This window comes from Chrysemys picta, chromosome 1 (assembly GCF_011386835.1).
Source record: "Chrysemys picta bellii isolate R12L10 chromosome 1, ASM1138683v2, whole genome shotgun sequence".
Taxonomy (NCBI): domain Eukaryota; kingdom Metazoa; phylum Chordata; order Testudines; family Emydidae; genus Chrysemys; species Chrysemys picta.
Window position 1 is genome coordinate 223317007 of NC_088791.1, and position 26361 is coordinate 223343367.

Genomic DNA, 26361 nt, shown 5'->3' on the forward strand with positions numbered 1-26361 from the left:
AACAGAGGGTCCTGTGGCACCTTTAAGACTAACAGAAGTATTGGGAGCATAAGCTTTCGTGGGTAAGAACCTCACTTCTTCAGATGCAAGTACTTGCATCCAATACTTGGAAGCTTATGCTTCCAATACTTCTGTTAGTCTTAAAGGTGCCACAGGACCCTCTGTTGCTTTTGACAGATTCAGACTAACACGGCTACCCCTCTGATACTTAAATTTGATTTGGCTGTGTTAGACCCACTTTTGGTGTTTACTTTATAGACCAGTTTCTGTCACCTTTACTTATGGTGAATTGTATTTTACACCATGAGAAGTCCTTTTGAAGTTAATGGGACCACTCCTGTAGTAAAGTACAATTCAACATGAGTAAGGGTGTGGGAATTTGTCTACTTCTCAATATTCTAGAGAATTAATCTTTGGGCAGAAATATTTGCAGATACAATACATTTTCAGTGAGTGTTAGAATATTCACAGAAAATCCATTTTGAACTCATAAACATTAATAGATTTGCTCCAGACCCGTGATTGCAAGAGTTTCACACATCTAGTCAGAGAACAGTAATAACACCATGTGATAGGTGTGTGCAGTCAAAATTAATCAATGCTTCTTGCATATTATAGACCTGTACCTATGACAAAATGTTTGTGAATAGAGCTGGTTGGAAATCTTCTCACAAAACATTTTCATTGGAAAATGCCAGTTCATCAAACCTGAAATTACTTGTGAAATTTCACCAAATCATAGTCAATGTTCCAGTGGAACCCTGCCTGGTTCCCTGCCAGCTTGCCTGATTGGCTGCTGCGGAGACCCCTGATGCAGACTGCTCCAGGGCCGGGGACCCCAGGCTTCCAGGGTCCATGGCTCTGCGGCAGGCCCATCATGTAGACTGCTCGTGGACTGGGGACCCAAAGGCTTCCAGACTCCCTTGTCAACTGAGTCCCTGTGTTGCTCAGTTTCTGAATAGGCAATCCTGGAGCAAGCCAGCCTGGGAGTCTGGAATGCCTGGGGTCCCTGACTCCAGAGTAATCCACATGGCAGGCTGCCCTGGAACCACAGATCCTGGGAACCCTTGCAGCTGCTGAGTGAAATTGACATTCTTGTGAGTTTCACCACTGCTAATAGCTAATAGCAATAGCAAGAATGTCAGTTGTAGTCAGCAGCCGTCACTCTGGGGAGTATATTTTGTTTCAGAAACACCATGTGTCGGTGTTTCCAAAGGAAAATGTAGGGATGGGTTTCTGAATCAAAACAAAACCACATTTCAAAACGTTAAAATTTCTCATGAGCCAGAAATCTGAGTTTAGGCCAGCTCTACTTGTGAACGCTCTACGGACCAATGAATAATTTCAAATAAGAATAAATCCGAGAAAATCATAAACTGCTCACAGACAATTTACAAAGTGGAGGAAGAGGCTAAATTTGTTCAATAAATTATTCACCACAAATGATTCTCTCAGCTCTAGTGATGTGTAAAACGTTGCTTGCTGCTAGAGTATGCATGCAGTCACCTCTACAGGGCCCTGAGCTCCAGTGGCTAAAACTGATTTCTTAAAGTTATGTACACTGCATTTTTTCATGCACATATTTCAAAGGGAATGCAGTATAAAATTCTTTGCTGTGGGCACAGTGGGAAACCATGCTTACCACAGGAGTTTTTAGTTAGTGGGTTATTCATCCTGTTAATGAAATCCACTTCCTTTACATAAAGCCTTAGTAATCAGATGCTATATGAGTGAAGTGCTGGAGGGAGAGCTGGGGGAAGTGAAATCTACTTCTGAATCAGAAGGCCATAGGTCTACAGCATGCCATTTGCTCATTAGGTTGTGGGGCACAAAATCCACCTAAAATGGATGCCATTACATGCGTAATACCTCCATTAGTCCAGCCTATTGGGGGCCATGGTAGAGACCTTTTCAGTATAGGGTGTGTGGAGACACCCAGGAGCAATTGCTGTGTTCACAAATGCACCTCTGTCTTTCCCAGCAACCCCAGTGTGGGGCTTCTGGTACAGAAGGCCAGGTACAAAAATTTTGACCAACCCTAATGTAATATAAGGTCCAAAAGAAACCAATGAGTCTTTTTTTCCTTTAGGGATAGAAACATTAAGGCCAGATTGTTATTGACCCTTTAGTGAAAATGGGGAAGAGTGCAGGAAACTTCCCCACTGTATTCCAACACTTACATGTGCAGTCCCTACAATAGACCTCATCCACACTGACATAATTACCTGAGTGTCAGCCACAGTCTCAACAGAACCAATGATGAAGATGATTAACTGCAATTATAGAACAGGAGAAACCTCATTCAGCAAAGTTTCAGAAAACCATTCTTAAAATCCTGGTGAGATGGATGATCTAACTCATTTTTAATCATTCCCATTGTACTTTTCCAAAGACCATGTGAAGCAAAAGGGATTCGTGAAAATTAAAATTCTGAGGAATAGGAGGTCAGACTTTAATCTCTTGAGCCAGGTCTGCAGTGAAATTTTCTGTTTGGGGAAAAGGGTTCATCCGAGGAATGAAAATATTTTGATCTGTGCCTCATGAATGACAGACAAATGCAACTGATTGAAAGTTGTATAGCTGCCTCCAGATTGACACAATTAGTTGTTCCCTGCTGTAATAGCAGGAAGCTGAATCTGTTTGCTCAAACAGATGAGAATTCTCTCCTGAATTTTCTGTAAACATCACAATCCACTTACACTCCTGGTTCCCGCTGACATGTCTTTGAGATATCCGCCTGAAAAGTTCCAAATGCAGCATCTATCTTAGACCTAATTTTCCTGAAAAAACTCGTCTACAGATGCATGACATTTACTGGAAAAATAAATAAAATTTTTGATGTGAGCTAGGCAAGAAAGCATTTCAGGTTTGAAAAAAACATTATTCTGCATGTTCATTTTACAACAAAAAGGCTAAGCATTTCAAGATAAAACATCCTGACGTCTGTTTGTTTAATTTTCACTCTGCACTTTTTGAAGCTAAAAATTATGTAACTTGTTTAACAACTGGGGGAGATGTGACAGTCTGAACTAAAACCACAATTTTTGAGACAGATGTGCGAAGGAATGCCTGGAGCAGGAAGCTGCTTAACAAGGCAGTGGTTGAGAGAGATACAGCATCTGTTCAGGGCTGTTTAATACACAGCAGACGCAAATAAAAATATTTCTAAGAAGAATTTTGTTCAACAGGAGAAGGAAAAAACCCTGCTTTTCCATTTTTTAAAATCTATTGATGTTTGATCATAATTTTGTTAATGTTGTAGAGTAAAAAAGTTCAACATAGCAAAATGGGAGGCAGCCATGTAATGGGCTGACCCTGCGGACTTTGCTTACAGAAGTAAGAACTACAGGATAGAGCACTAAATCAATATGTTTTTTAAAATGGTTGTAAAAATGTGACAATTTTGGGTTGATGATTCTGATGATTAGGAGATGAATGTGAAAGCTACTGCATCCTTGTGTTTTTTCCATTATAGGGTCTCCATGGCTACTGCATCCTCCCAGGTGTTAATCCCTGAAATTAATCTCAATGATACTTTCGATACTTTTGCGCTTGATTTTACCAGGGAGAAAAAATTGCTGGAATGCCTCGATTATCTTACAGGTATTTTTTGAAACGATTAATTCACTTGTAAAATAGTATGGCCAGGATTGTCACTGTCCCATCCCCATTAGACTCCCTGCATGGATTATTCGTAACACAGGGGGAAGGGAAAGGAGTGAGGGACAAGAGTGAGGAGTAGGTGTAGTCTTGCCTCTGTCCCCTCCTCCCTGCCCAGTGCTCTGGCCAGCACAGTTAAGTGAACATGGAGGGGAAAATAAGTTGAGCCCAGTACATGATGTGCACTGATTCCCCCAACTCCACCCCACGTTGGAGCAATGGGGAAGTAGGGACTGAATCCTGGCTCAGAATCATAATTTGTTCCCTGTTCTACCCCTAGGCCAGTGCTGCTGGGCACTGCCTTGTGTTCAAGGCAGATTACTGTTGCTGTTCAAGGCAGTTTATCTGTATATTAGTAACCAGAAGCAATTCTAATAACCAGCACTAAGGAATCAGCAATGAGAGAAGTCTTTGTGTATCAACACATACAGTACACTTCACCCATGAAGTAGCTGAAGGAGCTGACAGTGTTCAGGGTTGTATAATGTGTGGCAACTTTTTTCACTGCTATATGGGTTGATCCTACAGTTTTTACTTTCTCAAAGATTCCTTCAAGTTAAATGGGAATTTTGCCTGAGTAAATCTGCAGGATTGGGCCCTTCCAAACAGATTGCGCAATCTACAATCACAGAATATTTAATCATTCACAAAGAAAAACAAATTGCTGAAATCAAGACTGTTCTCTTTTTGGTGCCAGAATTAGAACAATTCATTTCAGTTTAATTAATTGAAAACAGAAAAAACATGGCAGCGACTCTAATTTTGGACAGCCTATAAGCAGCCATCACTAACGAGAATGTGGAAATGAAAAACACACAGTATTGTTCAAAGAGCACTTAAAAATTTTGCCTCCGTTTTGATGGGATTTCACAAGGACATGCCATACGCCACCAGAGAAGGCACCCCAGTATTAATTCTGTCCCAGTTGGGATGCCAGCATTCAACTACCCTCTTCCTCAAATTCAACCTACAATAGACCAGACTTCTTCTTGTCCCTTCTGCACAGTTCTGTGAAATGACACACACTCAGGTTTGGGGGAACAACATAATAGGTCTGTTTAGCTAGACATTTTTAATCTAACATTTTCATTATTTGGCTATCCAGTCAAGAATGGCCTAGCTACCCATGTCTTTACCAGATTAGTCTTTCATACTAATAATGTGTGGCTCAAATTGCAAAATACAAACAGGAAATCCAAACTGTCTGAGTACAAAATTCAATCTACCTAAATTTCTCGTATCTCAAACATGAGTATTAAAATAAAGAAATTATATATACGTCAGTAGTCCTATATGCTTGGCTATTCTGTATTATAATTTGAAACCTTTAAGGCCAGAATTTACTCCCTTTCCTCATTATGAGTAGTATCTTAGTTGATGAGGAGTTTCACTGAAAACAATGGAGCTATTTGTGAAATGAAGTTCTATTCACAATGATGAAATGTTGCAAACTCTAGCCCTTTATAAACCATTTCTATTCCATTGTGTTTCCTCATTCATGATGTTCTGAAATAGTTAATTTTTTTTAAGATAAATTGGTACTTGGATTACCAATTAAAGAAAATTGCCCCTATTACATTTACCACTGGTGAATAAGCAACTTATAAAGATGTATCTATTTCATTGCTTTATAGACCAAAAGCCCTGGGGGCTACAGGTCCAAGGATGGATTTTGCATTCAGACATCTAAATTTATTTGAAAGATGTGGAAAGCCACTTTCAGGCTAGGAGCTCCCCTCACATCTTGAGGAATTCCATGTATACTATTGTAGTCTAGTTGGTTCATGAAATAAGTAATGCTCCAGAAACATCACCCATATTCTAGTTTCAGGGAAGTCTAGGTACATAGGAGGTGCATCGGATAAAATCCTCCCACTCTGTCTCAAATCCTCCCTCTATTCTATGATTTTAGAGCATGAATATCTGTACTCTTCAGTGGGAACCCCTACGTGTGCACAAAAAGAGAAAATTCACACTGGTGTTTTCAAAGGCGATGAAGGGAATTAGCCACTCAATCCCTGTTGAAATTCAATGGGAATTGGGTGCCTCAATCTCTTAGGCTCCTCCTCCCTTAGGTTTTATAATAGTTACCATTTAACTATCAATTATAGTAACTATCATCTTCCCTTAAATTATTATTAATTATTTGTGCTATGGTACTGCCTAGAAGCCTCAACTGGGATTGGGATCCTATTGCACTAGGCATGTAAGAGAATGAAATTACAAGTATTTCAGTGTATTACAACCCCACAAAATTGGATCCCCAGCCTAGATACAAAGATCCGTTTATTTCCTTTTAATCATATTTTTCTAAACTGAAGGAACGGCACTGTATGGAGGAGGAAGAATAGGATACAATAGTGTTTAAAAAAACATGTCCAGTAAGTTATTCTGATAGAAAGTCAGGTATTTCTAAAAGCCATGAATGTCAACCTCTAATATTTCAAAGAGAACTCAGGGTAGCAACACTGCAATAGACTCTCTCACAATATATCGTCAGTTAATATACACTATCTAAATTGCATCAATATCCCTTTCAGAGAATTGTTTTCTTTTTCTTTTGCTTATATTCCCATTCTGGAATGAATGTTCTTCTTTTCATCCCTTTTTGTTAATACCCATATGTCCCAAGGGTTCCTCGGTTTGGAAAAAAATGCGCTGACAAGCTTCTGTGCTACAATATTTAGAGCAGCACAAATCATGGTCACATTTGAGCATTTCCTCTCAGTTGCCTCTTTTACATAAATGAAAAATGCTGTTTGGAACAAAGTCTACCTCTTTAATCCTTGCATAACACATAAATAAAATAGAAGCTTTAAAATATAAACATATTTAATAGCAAAATACAATTTTAAAATGTTATGTTAAAATAAAGTTGCTGGGAAAGGAACAATAGACTCTTCTATTGTGATTTTTTTTAAAGTGCTCATGACAGTCTGAGAAATGCCAGCAAAAAACATGTGTAGACCATTTTTTCCTTTACTTTTGATTCAGGTGCAATTGGGTCATTTTTGTACAACCTTCTCTGTGAGTCATTAGTACCACTGACCTCATTGGGGCTATTCATATTAAAGCTACTTAGATGTGAAAGGATTTTTAAGATCCGCCCCCAGGGAGGGTGGGAATTTTATGACAGGAATTCCTGGAGACGGATTTTTAAACTACCCATCTAAGGGCCACATCATCTGTTTTTAAGAACTTCCTATTGACATTAGCAAGAAGTTGGCATCCTGAGGGCCCTTCCAACCCTACATTTCTAAGGGTACGTCTATACTTACCTCCGGGTCCGGCGGTAAGCAATCAATCTTCTGGGTTCGATTTATCGTGTCTTGTCTAGACGTGATAAATCAATCCCGGAAGTGCTTGCCGTCGACGCCGGTACTCCTGCTCTGCGAGAGGAGTACGCGGAGTCAACGGGGAAGCCTGCCTGCCGTGTCTGGACCCACGGTAAGTTCAAACTAAGGTACTTAAACTTCAGCTACGTTATTCACGTAGCTGAAGTTGCGTATCTTAGTTCGAAGTGGGGGGTTAGTGTGCACCAGGCCTAAGTTCTGCCTAAAAATCTTTGGTACAATATGGCCATAAAATCCCATCTAAAATTTGCACATTAATCTCAGAGGTGAAAGGGAAAGTACCCTACTAAGTCAGTCAGCTCCTTCCCCTAACAGTTGTTCTTGGTTTTTCACAGCTCCTAACCCTCCAACCATTAGAGAAGAGCTCTGTACAGCTTCTTACGACACAATCACGGTCCACTGGACGTCAGATGATGAGTTCAGTGTGGTCTCATATGAGCTGCAATATACCATCTTTACTGGACAAGCTAATGTAGTTAGTAAGTATAAATCTTCTAATTTTCTGTTCTGTTTAATTGTGAGTTTCAGCAAATTACATACCTTCAAATATAAATATATACAGAAGTCAAGAAGAAAAGGGGAAAAAAACATAATTCCTATACATTTTTATTGTTCTGTTTCTCTATTTAAAGTCCAATGACTATAATGATTTTGAGAGGATTTTCAAATTCAAAACTTGTGTGGCTTGAATTCCTTATATGTGTACGTTTGCTAGGAGTGTAGTAGGGTGGGAGTTTAAAAAACAATAATAGATTCCTAATGGTACAAATACAATCCATCTCATAAGAGCTAAGCAGTATTCATAACTGTTTAGACTATTTCTATGATTTTAAGTGAGTTTAAAATGTATGTACTGTAGTTATAAATTTTGAGCAGTGGTATTGCCAGTATAAGCAAAGCCAGATGGCCAGGGCCAGATTTTCTAAAACACTTAGCACCCGATAGCTCCCATTGAAACACTTATGGTGAGAATTTCAAAAGAACTCATTACCCAATAAAACTGTACTCATTTGAAAATCTGATTTCTTTAGATTAAGTCCTTGATCTGCCAAAACGGTTAAGTATGTGCTTAACTTTAAGCAAGTAGTGCTATTGATTTAAATGGGATTATTCATGTGCTTGAAGGTAAGATTTGGTCAAAGACTATTCAAGTGCTTATGTTCAAAAGCACCTATGTGACTAAGGAGCCTACTTTCAAAAGTGGCTAAGTCTCATTGACTTTCAGTTAGACCCATGCTCCTAAGTGATTTAGGTTCTTTTGAAAAAAATTTACTCTTAGGGATAAAAATAAAGGTTTTTCCTACCAACTTCCACTGTCTGTAGGGCTACAGAAAGTAGGGATTCATTTCAGTGTGAAGCGTCTCTCAGTGTATTAAAGTCAAAGGGAGTAAACATCAGTGGGAAAAACTATTGACGTGGTGATTTTATTTGACTCAGTTTTTATAATTACACTAACCCTTGCATTGTCCTATATAACTTATAGTAGAACATTTTCCTTTGCCTTGATACTAGGAGTTTTATGAAAGACCAAATTTAATTTTTTGTTCCTTATGGGTTAACTTGTTTCTAGGCAACTATTCTACCAGTAATTAACACCCTAATTTTTATTACTGTAAATTACTAAAATAGGTCCAAATCCACAAAGAAACGTAGATACTTAAAGCCCAGATTTTTGGAAGAGGACGCTGCCTCCCATATACCTGTAGTCCAGTGATTCGGGTACTTGCCCAGGATGAGGTAAATCCTGGTTCAAGCTCCCTACTGTCTATTGAAGAGAAGGACTGTGAACAGGGTTCGCCCACGTTTCAATGGAGTGTCCTAGGCACTGAACTATAGTGGCAGTCAGTATCTCTCTCTCTCTGGCCCAGTGCATATTTAATTATTTATACAGAATGGAACGGCTTCAACAAGAGTGACCGAGAAAGCCCCACATCAGAATAACCCATAGTTCAGAGCACTCACCTGGGAGACCCCAGAGAGAATCCCTTCTCCCCTTCAGGCAGGATAGAAAATTGAACTGGGGTCCCCCACATCCCAGGTGAGTACCATAATTGCACGGCTAAATGTAATATAGGCAGCGGTGAAAGTAACTTAAAGGACTTACCAGTACGCCGAAGTCCTGAATGGGGGTGTGACCTCAACTGGAAGAGGCGGGGCCTTTAAATCAAGATTTAAAGGCCCCAGGGTAGGCGGCAGGAGCCCTGGGCCCTTTAAAGCACCGTCCGAGTCCAGCTGCTGCAGGGAGCCCCGGGCCCTTTAAAGTGCCAGCCTGGGGAAGCCGGTCTGGTCCAGCAGGGTGTACCGGCCCTTGCCGGTACACAGTACTGGCTTACTTTCACCTCTGAACATGGGAGGCCTTGTCTTTCTTTTCCCATCTGTTTTGTGTGGAGTCTGGCAGGCACCTAAGCTGCCTGACTCCAAGAAAGGGGGTTCTGGCTGTGGATCACAAGTAGAGAGAGTTGCTTCCCTGCAGCCTGGACTTAGGCACCAATCTCTGTGAGGGGGTGGAGCATAGGACACCCCTCTGTCATTGGCTAGTGTAGGCTGCTCCTCACCTAACATGCTGGCTTTTGTGTGTCCCATTCTTAGGCACCTATCTCTCCCCAGACATGTTATAGGGATCACAGGTGCCTAACTCTGGCTTTGTGGGGTCCCATGATTTTTCCCCATCTGTATAATGGAAATAATAATACCAGGCTGATGAATTGAGAGGATGAATAGTCATAAATGTTTTGAGATGCTTTGATGAAAGTTAGTACTGTGTCTAAGTGCAATTCCCGCTTTTAATACCTGGGAAAGAGGTGTGGTCTAAATACAGGCTTGGAAGCCTGAGATCTAATCCAGGTTCTAGCACTGATGCCTGTGGCCATGGTCAAGCACCACACACTCACCACCTTAGTTCCTATGGCTTTAAAATGGGGTGAGCATTTACTATCCCCTCTAAATGGTTTGTCTGAGGATTACTTAGCTGGAGTCTGCAAAGTGGTCTGAAGATGAGTGCTATCACAGGATAGAGCATCATTTTGTAAATAGGAATGCTGGAATATTGAAAGCACATGCTTGTCAAATACTTGAGTGAACCCTGCATTTAGTATTTCACTTGTACGCTTAATTCTTGTCAACAGCCTCTAAATTCTTAATAGAGCTGAGTAGAAAGGCCAAGTAAACTTCAATATACACTTGTACACCCTGGTTAACTGATGGATTTAATGCAATAAAGGCTTAAGAGTACTCCAAAGGAATTAGAGCAAGGCAGACAACAGAAAGAAAAGATTCTCTGATTAATCACTAACAAGCAGACAGAACTGTGCAACAATGCAGTGTGCTGCTTATTCTCTGACCCATTTTCATACATGGTATTACGCCTAACAGAAGGCATATTGTGGGGTAAAGAGAGCATGTCAGCTGCAGAACATTAGGGATGGGTTTGATGTCAAATGTAAATGACGGCAGAAGTGATTGCAATTTCTGCACCTTTGTAATCTGAGGCTTTCTGTTCCTTGTTTACTAGTGAATAAACAACAACGTATCTCCTTTTAAGGCTATGTTGTAGGCCTCACACGTAGAGGTGAGAGCTTTGATCTACAAACAAGTATTAATGGGGTTTTGAAGTTGTAATATGGTAATTTTTTGGAATTGCAGTGTGAAATGCTCAGTGTATGCTATGAAATTGAATTGTCGCACTTGCTGTTTTCCATACATAATAGCATTAAAGCATCAAATAAAAATTAATGAATCAAATAAACATCTTCAGAGGGCTATTTATAAAATGTGTTTTATATATTTCAAACAAAAGAAGATATTTTGTGGCAATTATGTAAAACTGGTGAAATAGGATAATTAGGTCCAGCACCTAATTATCCTATTTCACCAGTTTTACATAATTGAAACTCCATTGACTTCAGTGGACTTCCTCTCTTGATTTATACCGGTGGAAATCAGAATCAGTCCCGTGTTCTTTGAAGAAACTGATTTCCCAAAATGTTTATGGCTTCTTCAGGTCTCTCTCAAGATGAAAAATGGGTGGCTGTTTGTTTTAATTTTACTTCCATCTGTAAGCCATGGAACTGTAAAGTTTTATTTTAAGTCATAAAAAATGTATAAACATTGTTTTACTTCTTGTAAAGCTTCCTTTTTTCTCTCCGAGATAAAGTCCTGTGCCTCATAGTGGAGATGCCATTTCCTTCTTGCAAATACCAATTCCAAGGGGAGAATCCCTACAAGCCTGCCCTGATTTCTTTGATGTAAACCTCTATAACATGATTAGGTCCAACTTCTAACCATACTCAGAGATTTGTCCACCAGCCTCCTGTTTTTACCCAGAGTGCTCTTGAGTGGGTTTTTTTGCTTCATGTAGATCATACTGTTTGTCCTTTAGTGGAGTTGAATCTTCCTGTTTTTATATTTGACTTTCCAAGAATGCAGTTGAAATTCTGGAGTGTTAACCTCTTGAATTTTGCAATAAAGGATATATTCAATGGAACCCTCTTACAGTGAATTATTTTTCCCAGAACAGTTTAGTACAAGAGGAAGTTCGCTGTTGTTGGGTTTGCAGTCTTCACGTTGCAATGTACTAAAACAAATTATTCTATTTTAATATAATGGAGTTCCAGTAAAAGGTGGTTTCCCTATATTTGTGGCATTTACATACTGCCGCATAGTAAAAGGCATTCTTCACTTCTTTCCCACCCATCCCCAAACAATGCATGCAGTGGCTGCTGTTACTGCAGGTTACTTCCTGCAGAGAGTGTCTATCCATTTCTATCCATGAATTAGTCAGGAGGAAGTAGCTAGAGTACTGTATCAGGCCAATATGCTTCTTTCCCCAGAGGCTATGTGAATTACTTTGGATACGTACCCACACATTCTACTTATGTAAGTTGTTATTTTGGAATCCATTTCTTAGAACTGCATAGCCAGATTTGCTGCACTTTCCTGTCTTTACTACATTTCCCTCAGCAAAAGCATATGTTATTAAGAGGTTATTATGAATTCAGCAAGAAAAACAAACCTAAGCTTTACTGATGCATTTTGTGTCCAACCTAATAAATTATAATATCTTTTATTAACTGATAAATGTGGAGGTTAAAATTTGATCCAGGCCCTATTTAATACAGGAAAGATTATTTCCAAATGCGGCCAAATTGCTTGGCTACCAAAGACCTGGCAGCACTGTTCCTATAACAGTGTAGAACTTTAAATTAAGCAGCTTTTTACTACAGTAGTTATTCTCAAAGCTAATATTATCTGAGGAGCTGTTTGCACATTAGCATCTCTGAGAAGTAGCTAATCATCTGTAATCTAAATACTGTAAATGCCTTTTTATAATTAATGTGTACTTGTACTAGTTGCTTTGCCTGCAGTATAATTTTTTTACTCCTTTTAAATCATGTGAAACATAAATCATGTAAAAAACCTAGTACTTTTTTAACATCATGGAATTGCTTTAGTACACTACTGTAAAGGTCATGGAATTGCTTTAGAACACTACTGTAAAGGTCAGCTTTTAACTCTTTCTCTTCACTGTATGCAGCACAATGTGTTTTTGAACAGCACTCATGGCTCTGTCTCTAAGGGTACGTCTAAGCAATCGATTTATCCAGGATCGATATATCGCGTCTCGTTAAGACACGATATATCGATCCCCGAACGTGCTCACCGTCGACTCCGGAACTCCACCATAGCGAGCGGCGGTAGCGCAGTCGACGGGGGAGCCACGGCCGTCGATCCCGCGCCGTCTGGACCCCAGGTAATTCGATCCAAGATACTTCGACTTCAGCTACGCGAATAGCTGAAGTTGCATATCTTGGATCGATCCCCCCGCAGTGTAGACCAGCCCTTAGACCAAATACAGGAGCCAAGAGATTAATTCTGTTACTCCTGGTCATTGAGAGAATCAGGCTTGTTATATATATTTAAAGATACAGTATAAGGTGAAAATCTACCCTGAGTTACATGGCTACAACCCCCATGACTTGCATCATAGAGGGGGAGGGATAGCTCAGTGGTTTGAGCATTGGCCTGCTAAACCCAGGGTTGTGAGTTCAGTCCTTGAGGGGGCCACTTGGGGGATCTGGGGCAAAATCAGTACTTGGTCCTGCTACTGAAGACAGGGGGCTGGACTCAATGACCTTTCAAGGTCCCTTCCAGTTCTAGGAGATGGGATATCTCCATTAATTATTATTATTATCCCACAAAGAGAGAGGAGGAGAGATGGCCATGTGGTTAATGTACTGGACTGGAACTCAGGAGATCTGTATTCAATTCTCAGCCCAGTCATAGACTTTCCATGTGACTTTGGTCATCTTAGATCCCCTTCTGTAAAATGGGGAAAATAATACTTCCTTTGTCTAGTTAGACTGTTTTCTCTCTTGGACAGTTTACACTCCTAGGGGCAGGGTCCATGGATCCAATTGCAGGATCAGAGCCTAATCTAGAACCATATGCTGGGTTACATGGTACATTTAGGGCCTGATTCTCATTTACTCCCACTTTAAGGCCTTTTACGCTGCCTGGACAATGTAAAGAGACCTTAGTGTAAATTAGAATTAAGTCTTTTAGTCTGAGATTTTCAAAAGTGCCTTAGGAGGCTAGGTACCCAACTCCCACTGAAATTCAATAGAGGCTGGGTGCTTGTCTTCCTGGGGCACTTACTGTCTGAGCTGTTTCAGTGTATTTTGAATTCAAATTCCTTGGGGGCACAGATTATGTTTTCCTCTGTTTTTTTGGTAAGAGTATTGAACACATTGCTAGAACGTAACAAATTATTTATTGTTGTTATCCTCACTGTTTGTTTATTATGGCACTGATCACCCAAAGAATGGTGGGAGAATAGAATTTTTAATCTTTAGGTTAGGTAAACTGTTGGACCTAAAGAAATTGCAAGGATAAAATTTTCAATAGTTAACTCGATTGAAAGCAACAGGACTTTCTTTGACATTACTGAGAACTATGAAATTATGCAAATTTTACTGTCTCTTCATATAGTTCTTAAACTGATTAAAAGAGATTTCCTATATTCTAAAGAAAAATTCCATAGTGCTTTCTCAGTGAATATCTCTTTAATGTACAATAGCCAATGTGCCAAATGTGGGACAAAAACAGGAAAACCTCAGACTGTTAAAACAGTGTTCAAAGATCATATTGCTTAGGAAAAATTGTTATGTATTTAGCAGAAATTCTGTCTATATTAATTTCATCCATGTGGGAATGTGGAGGGGGAGGGTTATATATCTGTCACCTTCTCCCACTGTCATTGCTCCACTGATGTGAGTTGGTAATAAATTTATTGAAATAAAGCATTTTTAAACAATTAAAATTCTTGGGAGATTAGATAACCTTCCTGTGACTTATGTGTTCCTGGTGTAGTTTAAAAAGAGAAGTGTTTTGTTAAAACAGTGTAAATTTTAGTAGCATTTACACATTGGGATTTTTCCCGTCTGGTTTTTAAAGTGCGTCAGCAACCAACCTTGGGGAAATAGCTTTACAAATTATTACCTCCAGATTGTAGAAAACTTAATTATTTTTTTTTCAGTGAAAACTCACATCCTGCATGGGCATCACTGTACTGACAGCACCATTTCAGGATGTAATTTAAATTCCCTAAATTCTTCTATGATACGTACATTGTTTTACCACCTGCAGGAGACTTAATCTTAATGTTTAAAGCCCTAGATTTCTGAAACAAGAAACCTGAATCTACAAACAATATGTGCACATGCTGTGATTAGGAGCAGTCGTGTCTCTCAGCTGCTTCTTCTATGCCTGTGCATAAAGCTTAATGGTGCTGCTGTGGCATTTAAACCATTGGCCATGGTAGGGAGTCAAGGATGCACACAGTCCTAGTAGCAACTCCTAGAGGCCTGGAAAATGTTCACACAATCAGGTTGCTCAGTTGGCTGATCATTCCTAATCCTCTTCTTCCCCTTTTCCCAGCTAACTGGGGTTAGGGTGACCAGACGTTCCGATTTTATCAGGACAGTCCCGATTTTAGGGGACTTGTCCCGCGTCCTGACCTTACATTGGTCGGGACGCACTTTGTCCCGATATCGGGGGACCGTCTGGTGGATGATGCAAGCCGGCACTGCCGGCGCCGCTCACCTCTTCTTCCTGGGCCCTGAGGCAGCTCAGCTGAACTCCTAGCACCTGCCTGCCCGCAGGCCGGCCGGCAGGAGCCTGCAGAGTGCTGCAGCCCCACTCCCCAGGCACGCACAGAGACGGCAAGGAGGTCTCCACTATGTGCTGCAGGGGCGGGGGGGCTTGTAGGCGCCGGCAGCGAGCCTCCCGACCCCTCCCCCCCCCGACCCGACCCGAGCAACCTTAGGAGCCAGAGGGACAAGACCTGCCTGCTGGATTCTACCTGGGAGCCGCTCCAGGAAAGGCTAGCACTGCCTGGGACTCACCTGGCCCCCTGGCAGGTCCCTCTGGTGGGGGGGGCTCTGCGTGCTGTCCCCCTTCTCCCCCCCGAGGCGGAGAAGGGGGACAGAGGCAAGCTGGTGGGGGGCGGGGTGTGGAGCTGCTGGTGGGTTCTCAGTTTTTCCTGTGCGCCGGCAGGTTTTTTTTGGTTTTTTGTTTTGCTCCGCCGCCCGCTTGTTTTTTTTTTTTTTTTTTTTTTGCTCCGTTCCCTGCCCCCCTGCGTCCCGATATTTGACCTCTGTCATCTGGTCACCCTAACTGGGGTCAGGGTGCCGGATCAGTCTTTTCCAGGCTTGCCTCTCCAACACTTGTTCCATATTCTCCTCCGTTCCTAATTTTCTCCATTTCATAAAAGAAGTGGCTATTCTATTATGTCTGCCCCTGGAATAGAGTGGGGGACAAAACAAAATATTCTCTCATAAGTAATAGTTTTATGTGGCTCTTGCTGGTTGTCTGTATTTGTTTTAGATCATTTTATAATTGCAGTTGGGGGACATCATCATAACTTTACTTTTTCAGCTTTTGGGGCCAACTAGGAGTTTGGTCATGTGACAGCCCTCCAAGGATAATCATCAAGGCCCCCATTCAGGAAAGCATCCCTATTCAAATGAAATGTAAACATGTGTTTATATGGATAGACTTAACCATGTGTTTAAGTAACCTCCTGAATGGGCCACTGATGATTGTCCTTGGGGGCCTGCCACATGACCAAACAAAGCTTTGACCCAAAAACATTCTATTTAGAAATATTCTGTTTTATATCAATAGACACAGGCTGCAGAAGTTTTCCCAGTGACTCTCTAGTAGCAAGATATCCTGATGCCTTAGAGTGGTGTAGTTATGCCAACATCCTGGAATCTAATGTTGAGATTGTTAAATAATTTAATAACTAATATGTACATATAGTTAATTTTATAGCTAATATGGAACATATGTAAATCTAGAGGGTGAAAACCCATAACAAACATATCTGCGTTTTTTACAGTTCCTCACACGCCTGTTTGAATACAGGTTGTAGACTGACTTTATTGAGATCATTTAAACTTCCTCCTCCTCTGATTGATTGCATCCAGTTTAATGTTGTCGAAAAGTTCCAAGGCAAGCTAGAGAAATGTACTTTACTTGGCGAGTTCTAGGGATTGAGACTGAGCTCAGATTTCCAGGTCATTTAATAAATGGCAATTACTGTATCAAGAAAACTAACACGGTACCGAGGAGCATAACTCGCACTACCACTGCCTACCTAACGTGGGCCTGGAAGGCTGGGGGGCCTACCCAGCACTAAGGGTTGGAGCTTGCGGTGATGAGCTGAGTCAGTGGGAGCAGAAGGTGCTCTGCACTATCCAGGACGTGTGCAGCGCTTTGCAGGATCAGACCCTAGAAGCAGTTGAAAAATAAGTGAATGGATCTGGTGGCCATTCATGGCCTTATCCTGTGGGGCTCTGAGTCCATCCTGTGAACTGAGTGCCTTCCATCCCCAGTCACTTAACAGCCACCGACCGTGTTCCTCACTGTGGTGGGGGTGTTCAGACCCATACTGGATCCCTCCCTACATCAGTTTTAAAAAGCAGCTCTATACAGCCCAGTGTAACAGCCCGAGCCTGCCAAATGTCAAACCCTGTATTTTTCCAGTGCTTGATGTGGCGTCTCTGATTGCAGAATGCTCTGAAACCATGACTTGAAGGGATTCTTTTTAAAAAAACCAAAACTGTCTGCATGTTGAGCAGATTTGTTCTTATAGAACAGAGCTAAAATAATGAATGTGCTGGTGATGACTGAGGCCCCAATTCAGGAAAGCACTTAATTACAAGCTGAAATCCATCCTTGAGTCCCAATGGGTCATAACGGCTGAATAGTAATGCTTTCCTGAATCAAGGCATGAGCTTGCTAGGTTGCACATGACTATTATTATTGTGGACACTTGGTAGATTCTAGGCATACCACCATAGGAATGAGCCTGATCCTTCAGTCGTTGAAGCTGGCAGCAAACTTCCTTGGATATTAGTGGGAGCAGGAATAGGACCTCATTTAGATGATGTTCCAGTGGGACATCAATCGAGTATGGCATTGGCATTGCAAAAGCTTGAGGGAAGGACTTCTATTAAAGCACTGAAAGCCTTCAGAAATATTTTATTAAAACAGTATCTATCCACAGCATCTTATTGTCCTTCCTAATGAGAATCAAAACCCTTTTGGTGCAGTATTAAATTCTCTCTCAAAGTCCTTCTTATTCAACACTGTTATTGCAATAGTGCCTAGGGGCCCACCGGGTGGGGTCCAGTTGTTTAATTCAGAATAACAGAGTAACAACTTGCAACAGCAATTGCTGCATAATTCGTGCTAATTTTCTTTAGTATCAGTATATTTTGACAGTCAGTCTCTGTTCACGGGAGGCCCAGGACTAAAGAAGCAAAGGCTGGGAGGATGGTCTGAGCAGAGTAATGCAATAGGTACTGTACTTCCCTGCCCTATGCTGGGATCATGTCCAGGGCTTCTTTTACTTCCCTTCTCTCATCAGCAAAAAACTCACTCCTAGAATAAAAAACCCAAATTCAGTAACTCTGTTTAAGAGACAGAACAGGAAATGGACAGATACTGCTGTAGGCACCATACTATAGGTGCTAGACGGCACTGGAGCCTCTGCAAGGAAAGCACTGGGTTCTTTCCTCAGGGGATGGGGGGCTGATGGATTTGTCTGATCTAATTTTCTCAACATCTTTGTGAAAAAACTGAGTGCTGCAAATTGTTCCTTACAGTTTAAAACTCTTGTAGCGGATGTTTGGGAGACGTAAATAGGGTCGGGAGCTCACTGGCTTACGAACAAAGAAGATACCAGAATTCATTTTTGCTGTAAAACAACAAACAAAAAATGTTTCAAGTTGGGTAAACACAGTTGTTGTTGTTCATCTTGACAGTAGTTAGTATCAAAATACCAGTATTCTTGATGTGATCAGTGGCTCCATGTCTAGTTGGCAGCCGGTATCAAGTGGAGTGCCCCAAGGGTTGGTCCTGGGGCCAGTTTTGTTCAATATCTTCATTAATGATCTGGAGGATGGCATGGATTCCACCCTCAGCAAGTTAGCAGATGACACGAAGCTGGGGGGAGAGGTAGATACGCTGGAGGGTAGGTATAGGATACAGAGGGACCTAGACAAATTAGAGGATTGGGCCAAAAGAAATCTGATGAGGTTCAACAAGGACAAGTGTAGAGTCCTGCACTTAGGACTGAAGAATCCCATGCACTGTTACAGACTAAGGACCGAGTGGCAAGGCAGCAGTTCTGCAGATAAGGACCTAGGAGTTACAGTGGACGAGAAGCTGGATATGAGTCAACAGTGTGCCCTTGTTGCCAAGAAGGCTAATGGCATTTTGGGCTGTATAAGTAGGAGCATTTTCAGCAGATCGAGGGACATGATCATTCCCCTCTATTCGGCATTGGTGAGGCCTCATCTGGAATACTGTATCCAGTTTTGGGCCCCACACTACAAGAAGGATGTAGAAAAAGGGAAAGAGTCCAGTGGAGGGCAACAAAAATGATTAGGGGACTGGAGCATATGATTTATGGGGAGAGGTTTAGGGAACTGGGATTATTTAGTCTGCAAAAGAGAAGAATGAGGGGGGATTTGATAGCTGCTTTCAACTACGTGAAAGGGGGTTTCAAAGAGGATGGATCTAGAATGTTCTCAGTGGTAGCAGATGACAGAACAAGGAGTAATGGTCTCAAGTTGCAATGGGGGAGGTCTAGGTTGGATATTAGGAAAAACTTTTTCACTAGGAGGGTGGTGAAGTACTGGAATGGGTTACCTAGGGAGGTGGTGGAATCTCCTTGTTTAGAGGTTTTTAAGGTCAGGCTTGACAAAGCCCTGGCTGGGATGATTTAGTTGGGGATTGGTCCTGCTTTGAGCAGGGGGTTGGACTAGATGACCTCCTGAGGTCCCTTCCAACCCTGAGATTCTATGATTCTATGTTCGAATAGGCCACAGAAAATTGGAAACCCTCAGCCATTCTAGGTCTGCTTTCTACAAGATAAAATACAAAAAGGTAAGTTTAGTGTCACTGCAGCTTGGTAAGAAGAAGAATGGTCTAAAAGCTATGGAACTAGTCTTAGCGTTAGGAGACCTGGGTTCAATTCCTGACTCAGTCCAGGTATTTTACCTTGGTTAAGTCACTTAGTGTCTGTCTACACTGCAGTAAAAGATTCACGCCACGGCCCCTGATTGGGCTTGCAGAGCTCAAGCTGTGTGGCTATAAAATTGCAGTGTAGATGTCTACTGAGACTTGGAGCTGTGGGGGTTTTATTGCAGTTTGGGTATATACTCAGGCCTGGATTTTTATAGGTATTTATGTTTTGTGGCGCTCAGCTTTGCAGCGCTTAACTGTTTTAGGAGGTTAACTCTCATTTTCAAAATGGATTTAGACATTTAGGAGCTGGAATCCTGCCTAAATCCCTTTATGAAATTGAAAATTAGGCTCCTAAATCAGTTAGGCATTGCAATGCTGAGTGCTGCAATGCTTAAATACCTATCAAAATATGGGCCTTCATCTCTCTATGCCTCAATTCCTCATTTGGAAAATAAAGGTAATACCTCCCTACGTTGTTGTGAGGATAAAATCCTTTAATAATTGCAAGGCACTCTGATATTACGGTGATGAAGGCTAGATAAGTACCGAGATAGAAAGAATGAACTCATGAATGAACATAGAGACAAAGCAACACAGTTAAGAAATTAAAAGACGAGTCCTAAACTCTATCCTTAATGGGCTTGCAAACAAAAAAACAAAACCGTCTGAGTTAGGAAGAGAGTTTCCAACATAACTCTGAATTTATTCAAGTTTATATACCCGATCAGCATAGTTATTTTTATATGATCTCCTTTTGTGTGTGTTTTCTTAACTTTTTTTCTCAAAAGGTTTTGTACTGGCACCAGTGTATCTTCATGTATTATAGTCTGTTGTTAACTGGGAAAAGGCACTATCCATCTGTGTTCCCTGCTCCCTTGGTAAAAGGCAGGATAAAAGGTCAAAACTCCCCTGAAAATATACTGGCTTTTATAATGTATTCCAATCCCAATGAAGATAAAGCCTGAAAAGAACTTCAGTCTTCTCATCCAGTGCAAGATTGTTCCTTTTTGTTATATTTTCCAGTCTTAAATTATTATTCTAATTATTATTTATAGAATGTAATTACATGCATATATAATTATTAACATCATTGTTATTTCTATAAATGTTTATAATGCAAATGTTTATAATGCAATAGTACCTAGAGGCAAATTAGACTGGGGCCTATTATACCAAGTACTGTTTTAAACAGATAGTACGAGTAAATGATTTGTGTCAATGAGGCTTTGTAGCGAAGTGAGACTCACCCATGCGGCACCTCCTGCTGGTTATCCTGGGAATTAACTCAATTTAAGCCCGGAGCGCCCTCTCCTGGCCAGTGGGTCACCTGCCTCAGGCCCCGTGTCCCGCCCAAACCCCGGTCTCAGGGTTCTGCCCCTGCAGTATCCCCAGTCTGTGTCTCCCCTCCCAGGGGAACCCCCACCTTCTAAACCCACCTTGCCTCAGTGGCTACTGCCAGTCATCATCCAGCCCCTGCTCACTGGGGCAGACTGCAGTCTGTAAACCACTCATCATGGGCAAGGGGTGGTTTGGACCTCCTGCCTCTGCCTAACCCCAGGCTGCACCTTTGCAACCCCAGTACCTGTTTTGGTCTTTAGCAAGGCCCGCAGCCTGGGCATTTACCAAGCTGGAGTTTCCCAGCTCCTCTTGCCTTTCCACAGCCCTGCTCTGTTCCCTGTACCCTGAGCTCCCAGGCAGCCAGGTCCTTCTCTCCCAAGAGCTAGAGAGAAACTAACCCAGCGCCTGGCTCACAGCCCTTTTATAGGGCCAGCTGTCTCCTAACTGGACGTGTCCCCAGCTGTGCTGCCTTCCCAATCAGCCTATTCTTATTGGCTTTCAGCCCCAGCCCTCTCCAAGGGCTGGCTTTTAACTCTTTCAGGGCTGGAGTGGGGTGACTGCCCCGCTACACACACCCCTCCTCAAGATCCCCACCCCTGGGGGTAGGGAGGTCTCCTCGCCTGGATCAGTCGCACATGCACCTCCGGATCCACTCGCTTCTTTTCCGACTCCTCCAGCTGCTTACGCAAGCAGGTCTCCTCATCTATTATGGCCGCATACTCTTTCGTGCCATGGCATTTGATTCAGCCTCGCGGCGGGCATGCTCTGCAGCCTCCAGCCGCACACACAGGCCAGAGTCCCTTCAAGGTCTGGGTTCCTACTGCTACCTGCTCTACAACAGCCTGGGTCCCGGCCTCTTGCTGGGCCCACCCTGTCCCAGTCTCTCTGTCTGCCATCCCGCATGGGTGGCTCTTGGTCAGGTCTACTGCCATCTCTGCAGCATCTACCCGGCCGGTCCTTGACCCATCTGGGTCCTCAGGCCCCTCCACCTGAGTTCGCCCTCCTTTGAAGGAGCAGTTCCTCTTTATGTGGCCCCGTTCATGGCAGCCAAAGCAGGCTCCCCGCCCCTTTGCTGCCTGGGGCCCCGGCTTCTTCTGTTGGTCCTTCTCAGGGACAGCCCTCCCTGGGCTGCCCTGGGCCCTGCTCCTTGAGGTAGGGCATTTCCTCCATAGGTGCCCCCACCACCCACAGGCCCAACACCTTCTTCGCCTCCTGACTTCCCTCACCAGGTGGCTTCTTGTAGGGGCTTCTCCCTTCTCCAGTTCTGGGTGAGGATCCCTGCCCCCATCCTACTAGGGACAATTCACCCTTACATGTCCACAGCTCCCACAGGTGTAACAAGCCCTGAGCTCTGCCCCAGGCCTCCTGGCCCCAGTGCTGGGCTTCTCTCACCAATCTCGGTGGTCTTTTTGGAACTTCCCCACAGGAGTTTCACCAGGGCCCGCTGTTCCTCTGCCAGCTGCCCCAGTTGTGCCTGCAAGACCCACTGTACCTCCCACTGTCTCTCCTGGTTCTCCCGGATCACATGGCGCAAGGTCTCACACCGCTTCTGTGTTCCATCTGTCCCCTTCCGTGGGGGCCCTGGCACCGAAGATCAGCCAGGGATGGCACAAGAGCCTTCAGCAAAGAAAACCTCTGTATATGCTGGGTTCATTGTCCCCTCCTTTTCCAGGCAATAGTCCCAGTCCTCGCCCTGCCCCTTGTATCAGGGGTGGACCGCAAATGCTGACATTCTCCACCACCTTGTAGCGCAGTGAGACTCACCCGTGCGGCGCCTCCTATTGGCTTTTAACCCTTTCAGGGCCGAAGCGGGATGATTGCCCTGCTACAGGCTCCCATCAAATCTTGTAGGAAACACTTCCACAACTTAATAGATCTCACTGTGGGACATTTTTCCCTTTTGGTTTAGCCTACATTTTTCTTTCCTTCGTAGTTTCCTTTTATGTTATACCCTCATCTGGATGCATCTCACACACAATAAAAGTTTATAACTGTATACAATGGAAAGGAGTACTAACCTTTCCCAATGAACCACTGGGAAAGAAATCAGAAAAATAATAAAATAAATTATAAAACATTTGATTACATCCATCTGGCAAAGGCTATGCTGAAAAGATGACACTTGCACAATATCCTGAAGTCTAACAAACTTAGGCTCTGATACACCGCCAGGAGAAGTAAGATCTGCAGTTGAGATCTCTCCACCAACAACTTGCTTCCTATCCTCAGAAATGAACATTAGGGGACTGTCAGCAAAAATGCCTCAACAAACCTCATGGCGATGAGTCACATTAGTCTTTTAAGTCCTAAAGCATACAACTCAATTCATTAAGTCAAAAAACAGACTGATGGCATTTCCACATCCTCTAGTCCTTAAGCAATAAACCATTCCTTATCTAGGGACAAGTGAAAGTTCCCAGACTGTCCACACATCAGTGAATCGTCTTTTAAAGGTCCATTTTTCATGGTTGGTGTCACATACTAAGATTTTAAAAGGTACGCTGGTTGGGGGCAGGTGAAATGAGTCAGTGGAAATTAGTGAACCAGTTGGTAAATGTTACAGCCCTTCAGTAAGGAAAGAGGCAAGTTTCTTGTGGATTGTTTAATGCCTTTTCAGGTTAATGTAAATATTCATGAGTGTTCAAAGTATGTCTCCATTAGTTACAAAGTATTTAGTGTGTTATGACTAATGAGTTTGATTTGAAATTACAGGTTTATGCAACTCAGCCGACAGTTGGATGATTGTTCCAAATATCAAACAAAACCACTACACAGTGCATGGGTTACAGAGTGGCACTAAGTACATCTTCATTGTCAAGGCCATTAATCAGGCGGGCAGCCGAAACAGTGAGCCTGGCAAGTTGAAGACAAACAGTGAGTAACATGGAATCCAGCAAACCCACATGCACTCCCACACTCCCTCTCCTCCCCACTCTCCTTCAGAGGTTTGATACTTGAAAGGCGCAGGAGTATAAAGCAAGATGCCTTGTTTCAAGTGCTTTATACTTAAGCCATTTATTTTTCACCCTATTCAAGACTGCCAGAGTCCTCAACATGACAACACAGGGATCTCTTTTATTCTGGAGGTCCACTGAAGCGTCCACATCATTGAAAATACCACTAGCAGTAGCAACGTCAAGAAGAAATGATTGAAAATGTTTCTTTGGGGGTTTTTTTATTACTTCTCATATTGTTTTGCCCTTTTCTTCTACTGTTATAGGACATTTTATTTCTTTATCAATTGAAGAGGATGGTCATTATATAATTAAAATGACTAAATTGGGTCCTCTTGGATCCCTGTTTTATTATATTGGGAGCCTCCCTGAATTTATTATAAAAATTATGTGGGAGTGATTGAGTCAGAGATCTCACTTTTAAGAAAATGATTGAACAAAATTATTAGTGGATAGAGCATAGCACTTTAAAGCAGTGGTTCTAAGCTTTTTTCCATCTGTGGTTTCTTGTCATGCCCTAGCTAATCCCATAATCCTTTTAGACTACAGATGGGTTTGGGTGTTGGGTAGAGAATGTCGGAGCTTGAGGGGCAGTTACTGGGGGATAATGAAAGTATTGGGAGATTACTATGGGGAGCTGGTGCATTTCTTCTTCCTCCCCTGTCTAGCTGGCCAGCACTCTATCCCTATGTTACTGACTTATATAAACAATATCTGCTACTAAAAAGATTGTGTGTAGCAGTAAATACAGTTTTAAGTTAAAGCAGGCATTTCCCTGCCTCTGGAGGACCTGATGCTCTGGCCTGATGCGAACCAGTACAGAGAAAGACATGCTTCAGATGATACTTCGTTAATACAAAGACTAGAAAACAGGTAGAGAGACATGTAGGACGTATTTTGCTGATACCCAGTGGTAGAAGCAAGCAGACACTGTTAGCATCCGTGGGGAAAAAACATGTGTCAAAGCCTACGTTCCAAATGATAAATTTTACCCTTGATACGTGCATAATTATTTGTATGTTATGAAAGAAAATATACCCCCTATATCTAAAACCATTCCTTCATCTTTAGTATCAAAATAATAGTGATTGAGACAGTGTTGGCTTAACCTTTTCCTTTAAATGTTTAGCCTTTCAAATTTCCTGCAGTTCTTAAATAAAGCATGGTGAATATCACTTTTCAGACCAATTTCATTCATCTTTTTATGCCGACTTCAGTTATTTCAATTCCCCTGCATAAGAATTACTTAGCTCTTCTTTCACAAACACTAAGGAATTCACATATTAATTTAAAGTGCACATTTATCAATACCATAAGGTCACAGAGCCACTGAGAATGCTCATTTCCACTCCCTACTTGTGTAATCAGATCTTCCACTTATAAGATTTGTCTTTATATGAAAGAGGATAAAGGAGAAAAAAGGACTTTGTTGGACACTGGTGGTGTCATATTTTTTCCAGTTGTCCTTCAGAAATTCTCTGGCAGAAGTAAAAAGATCTTTCTGCTTTTTAACATGGGTAAGCTTGTCAGAGTCAGAGCAGGCATTATGTATCTACAGAGTTTGGTTTACCAAACTGCTTCCTGTTATTGTCTATAGACCCTGTGCTATGGCAGAAGATAGCTGCCAACAGCAACAACAGTGGTGTTTTTACACCATATTGTTTGGACCAAGTTATAGTTCATTTCCTTCATTTTAATTCACAGTATCCACTATTGTCGGCATCCCAGCATAAATAAAACTAAGAGAGAGTGAATGAACAGACCAGGGTAGCACTTCTTCTGATTTTCAAACTTCATTTTATGGGATTATGAAGAAATAAATTTTTTGCAATAGTAATAAAGCCATTATTGTAATTTTTCATTGTTGGCAAACTAATAAAAATGTGTCAAGTATCAGAGGGGTAGCCATGTTAATCTGGATCTGTAAAAAGCGACAAAGAGTCCTGTGGCAACTTATAGACTAACAGACGTATTGGAGCATAAGCTTTCGTGGGTGAATACCTACTTCGTCAGAGGCAGCCACCCATGAAAGCTTATGCTCCAATATGTCTGCTAGTCTGTAAGATGCCACAGGACTCTTTGTCACTAAATAAGAATGTGAGGTATTTTAAAATCTAATGCAGGGATCGGCAACCTTTGGCACGTGGCTCACCAGGGTAAGCCCCCTGGCAGGCCGGGCCGGTTTGTTTTCCTGCCACATCCGCAGGTTCGGCCATTCGCGGCTCCCACTGGCCACGGTTCACTGCTCCAGGCCAGTGGGGGCCGCGGGAACAGCGCAAGCCGAGGGATGTGCTGGCCGCGGCTTCCTGCAGCCCCCATTGGCCTGGAGCGGCGAACTGTGGCCAGTGGGAGCCACAATCGGCCGAACCTGCGGACGCGGCAGGTAAACAAATTCGCCCGGCCTGCCAGGGGGCTTACCCAGGCGAGCCGCGTGCCAAAGGTTGCCGATCCCTGATCTAATGTATAACAAAAAAAGCCATAATGAGAGATTGCGTGTTTATTGCAATTCAATTGTAATT

The 26361-nt window shown here is 42.3% G+C and overlaps 1 protein-coding gene across 16 annotated transcripts in view; it reads left to right on the forward strand.

Moving 5' to 3' along the window:
• Positions 1-26361, forward strand: part of MID1 (midline 1) — a 318999-nt gene that overhangs the window by 287229 nt on the left and 5409 nt on the right. For all 16 annotated transcript variants that reach the window (XM_065580671.1, XM_008167184.4, XM_024104287.3 and 13 more), the window contains 3 exons: positions 3476-3603; positions 7349-7492; positions 23601-23762. In XM_065580671.1, the coding sequence (XP_065436743.1) occupies positions 3476-3603; positions 7349-7492; positions 23601-23762 (434 nt within the window). The remainder of the gene's footprint in view (positions 1-3475; positions 3604-7348; positions 7493-23600; positions 23763-26361) is intronic.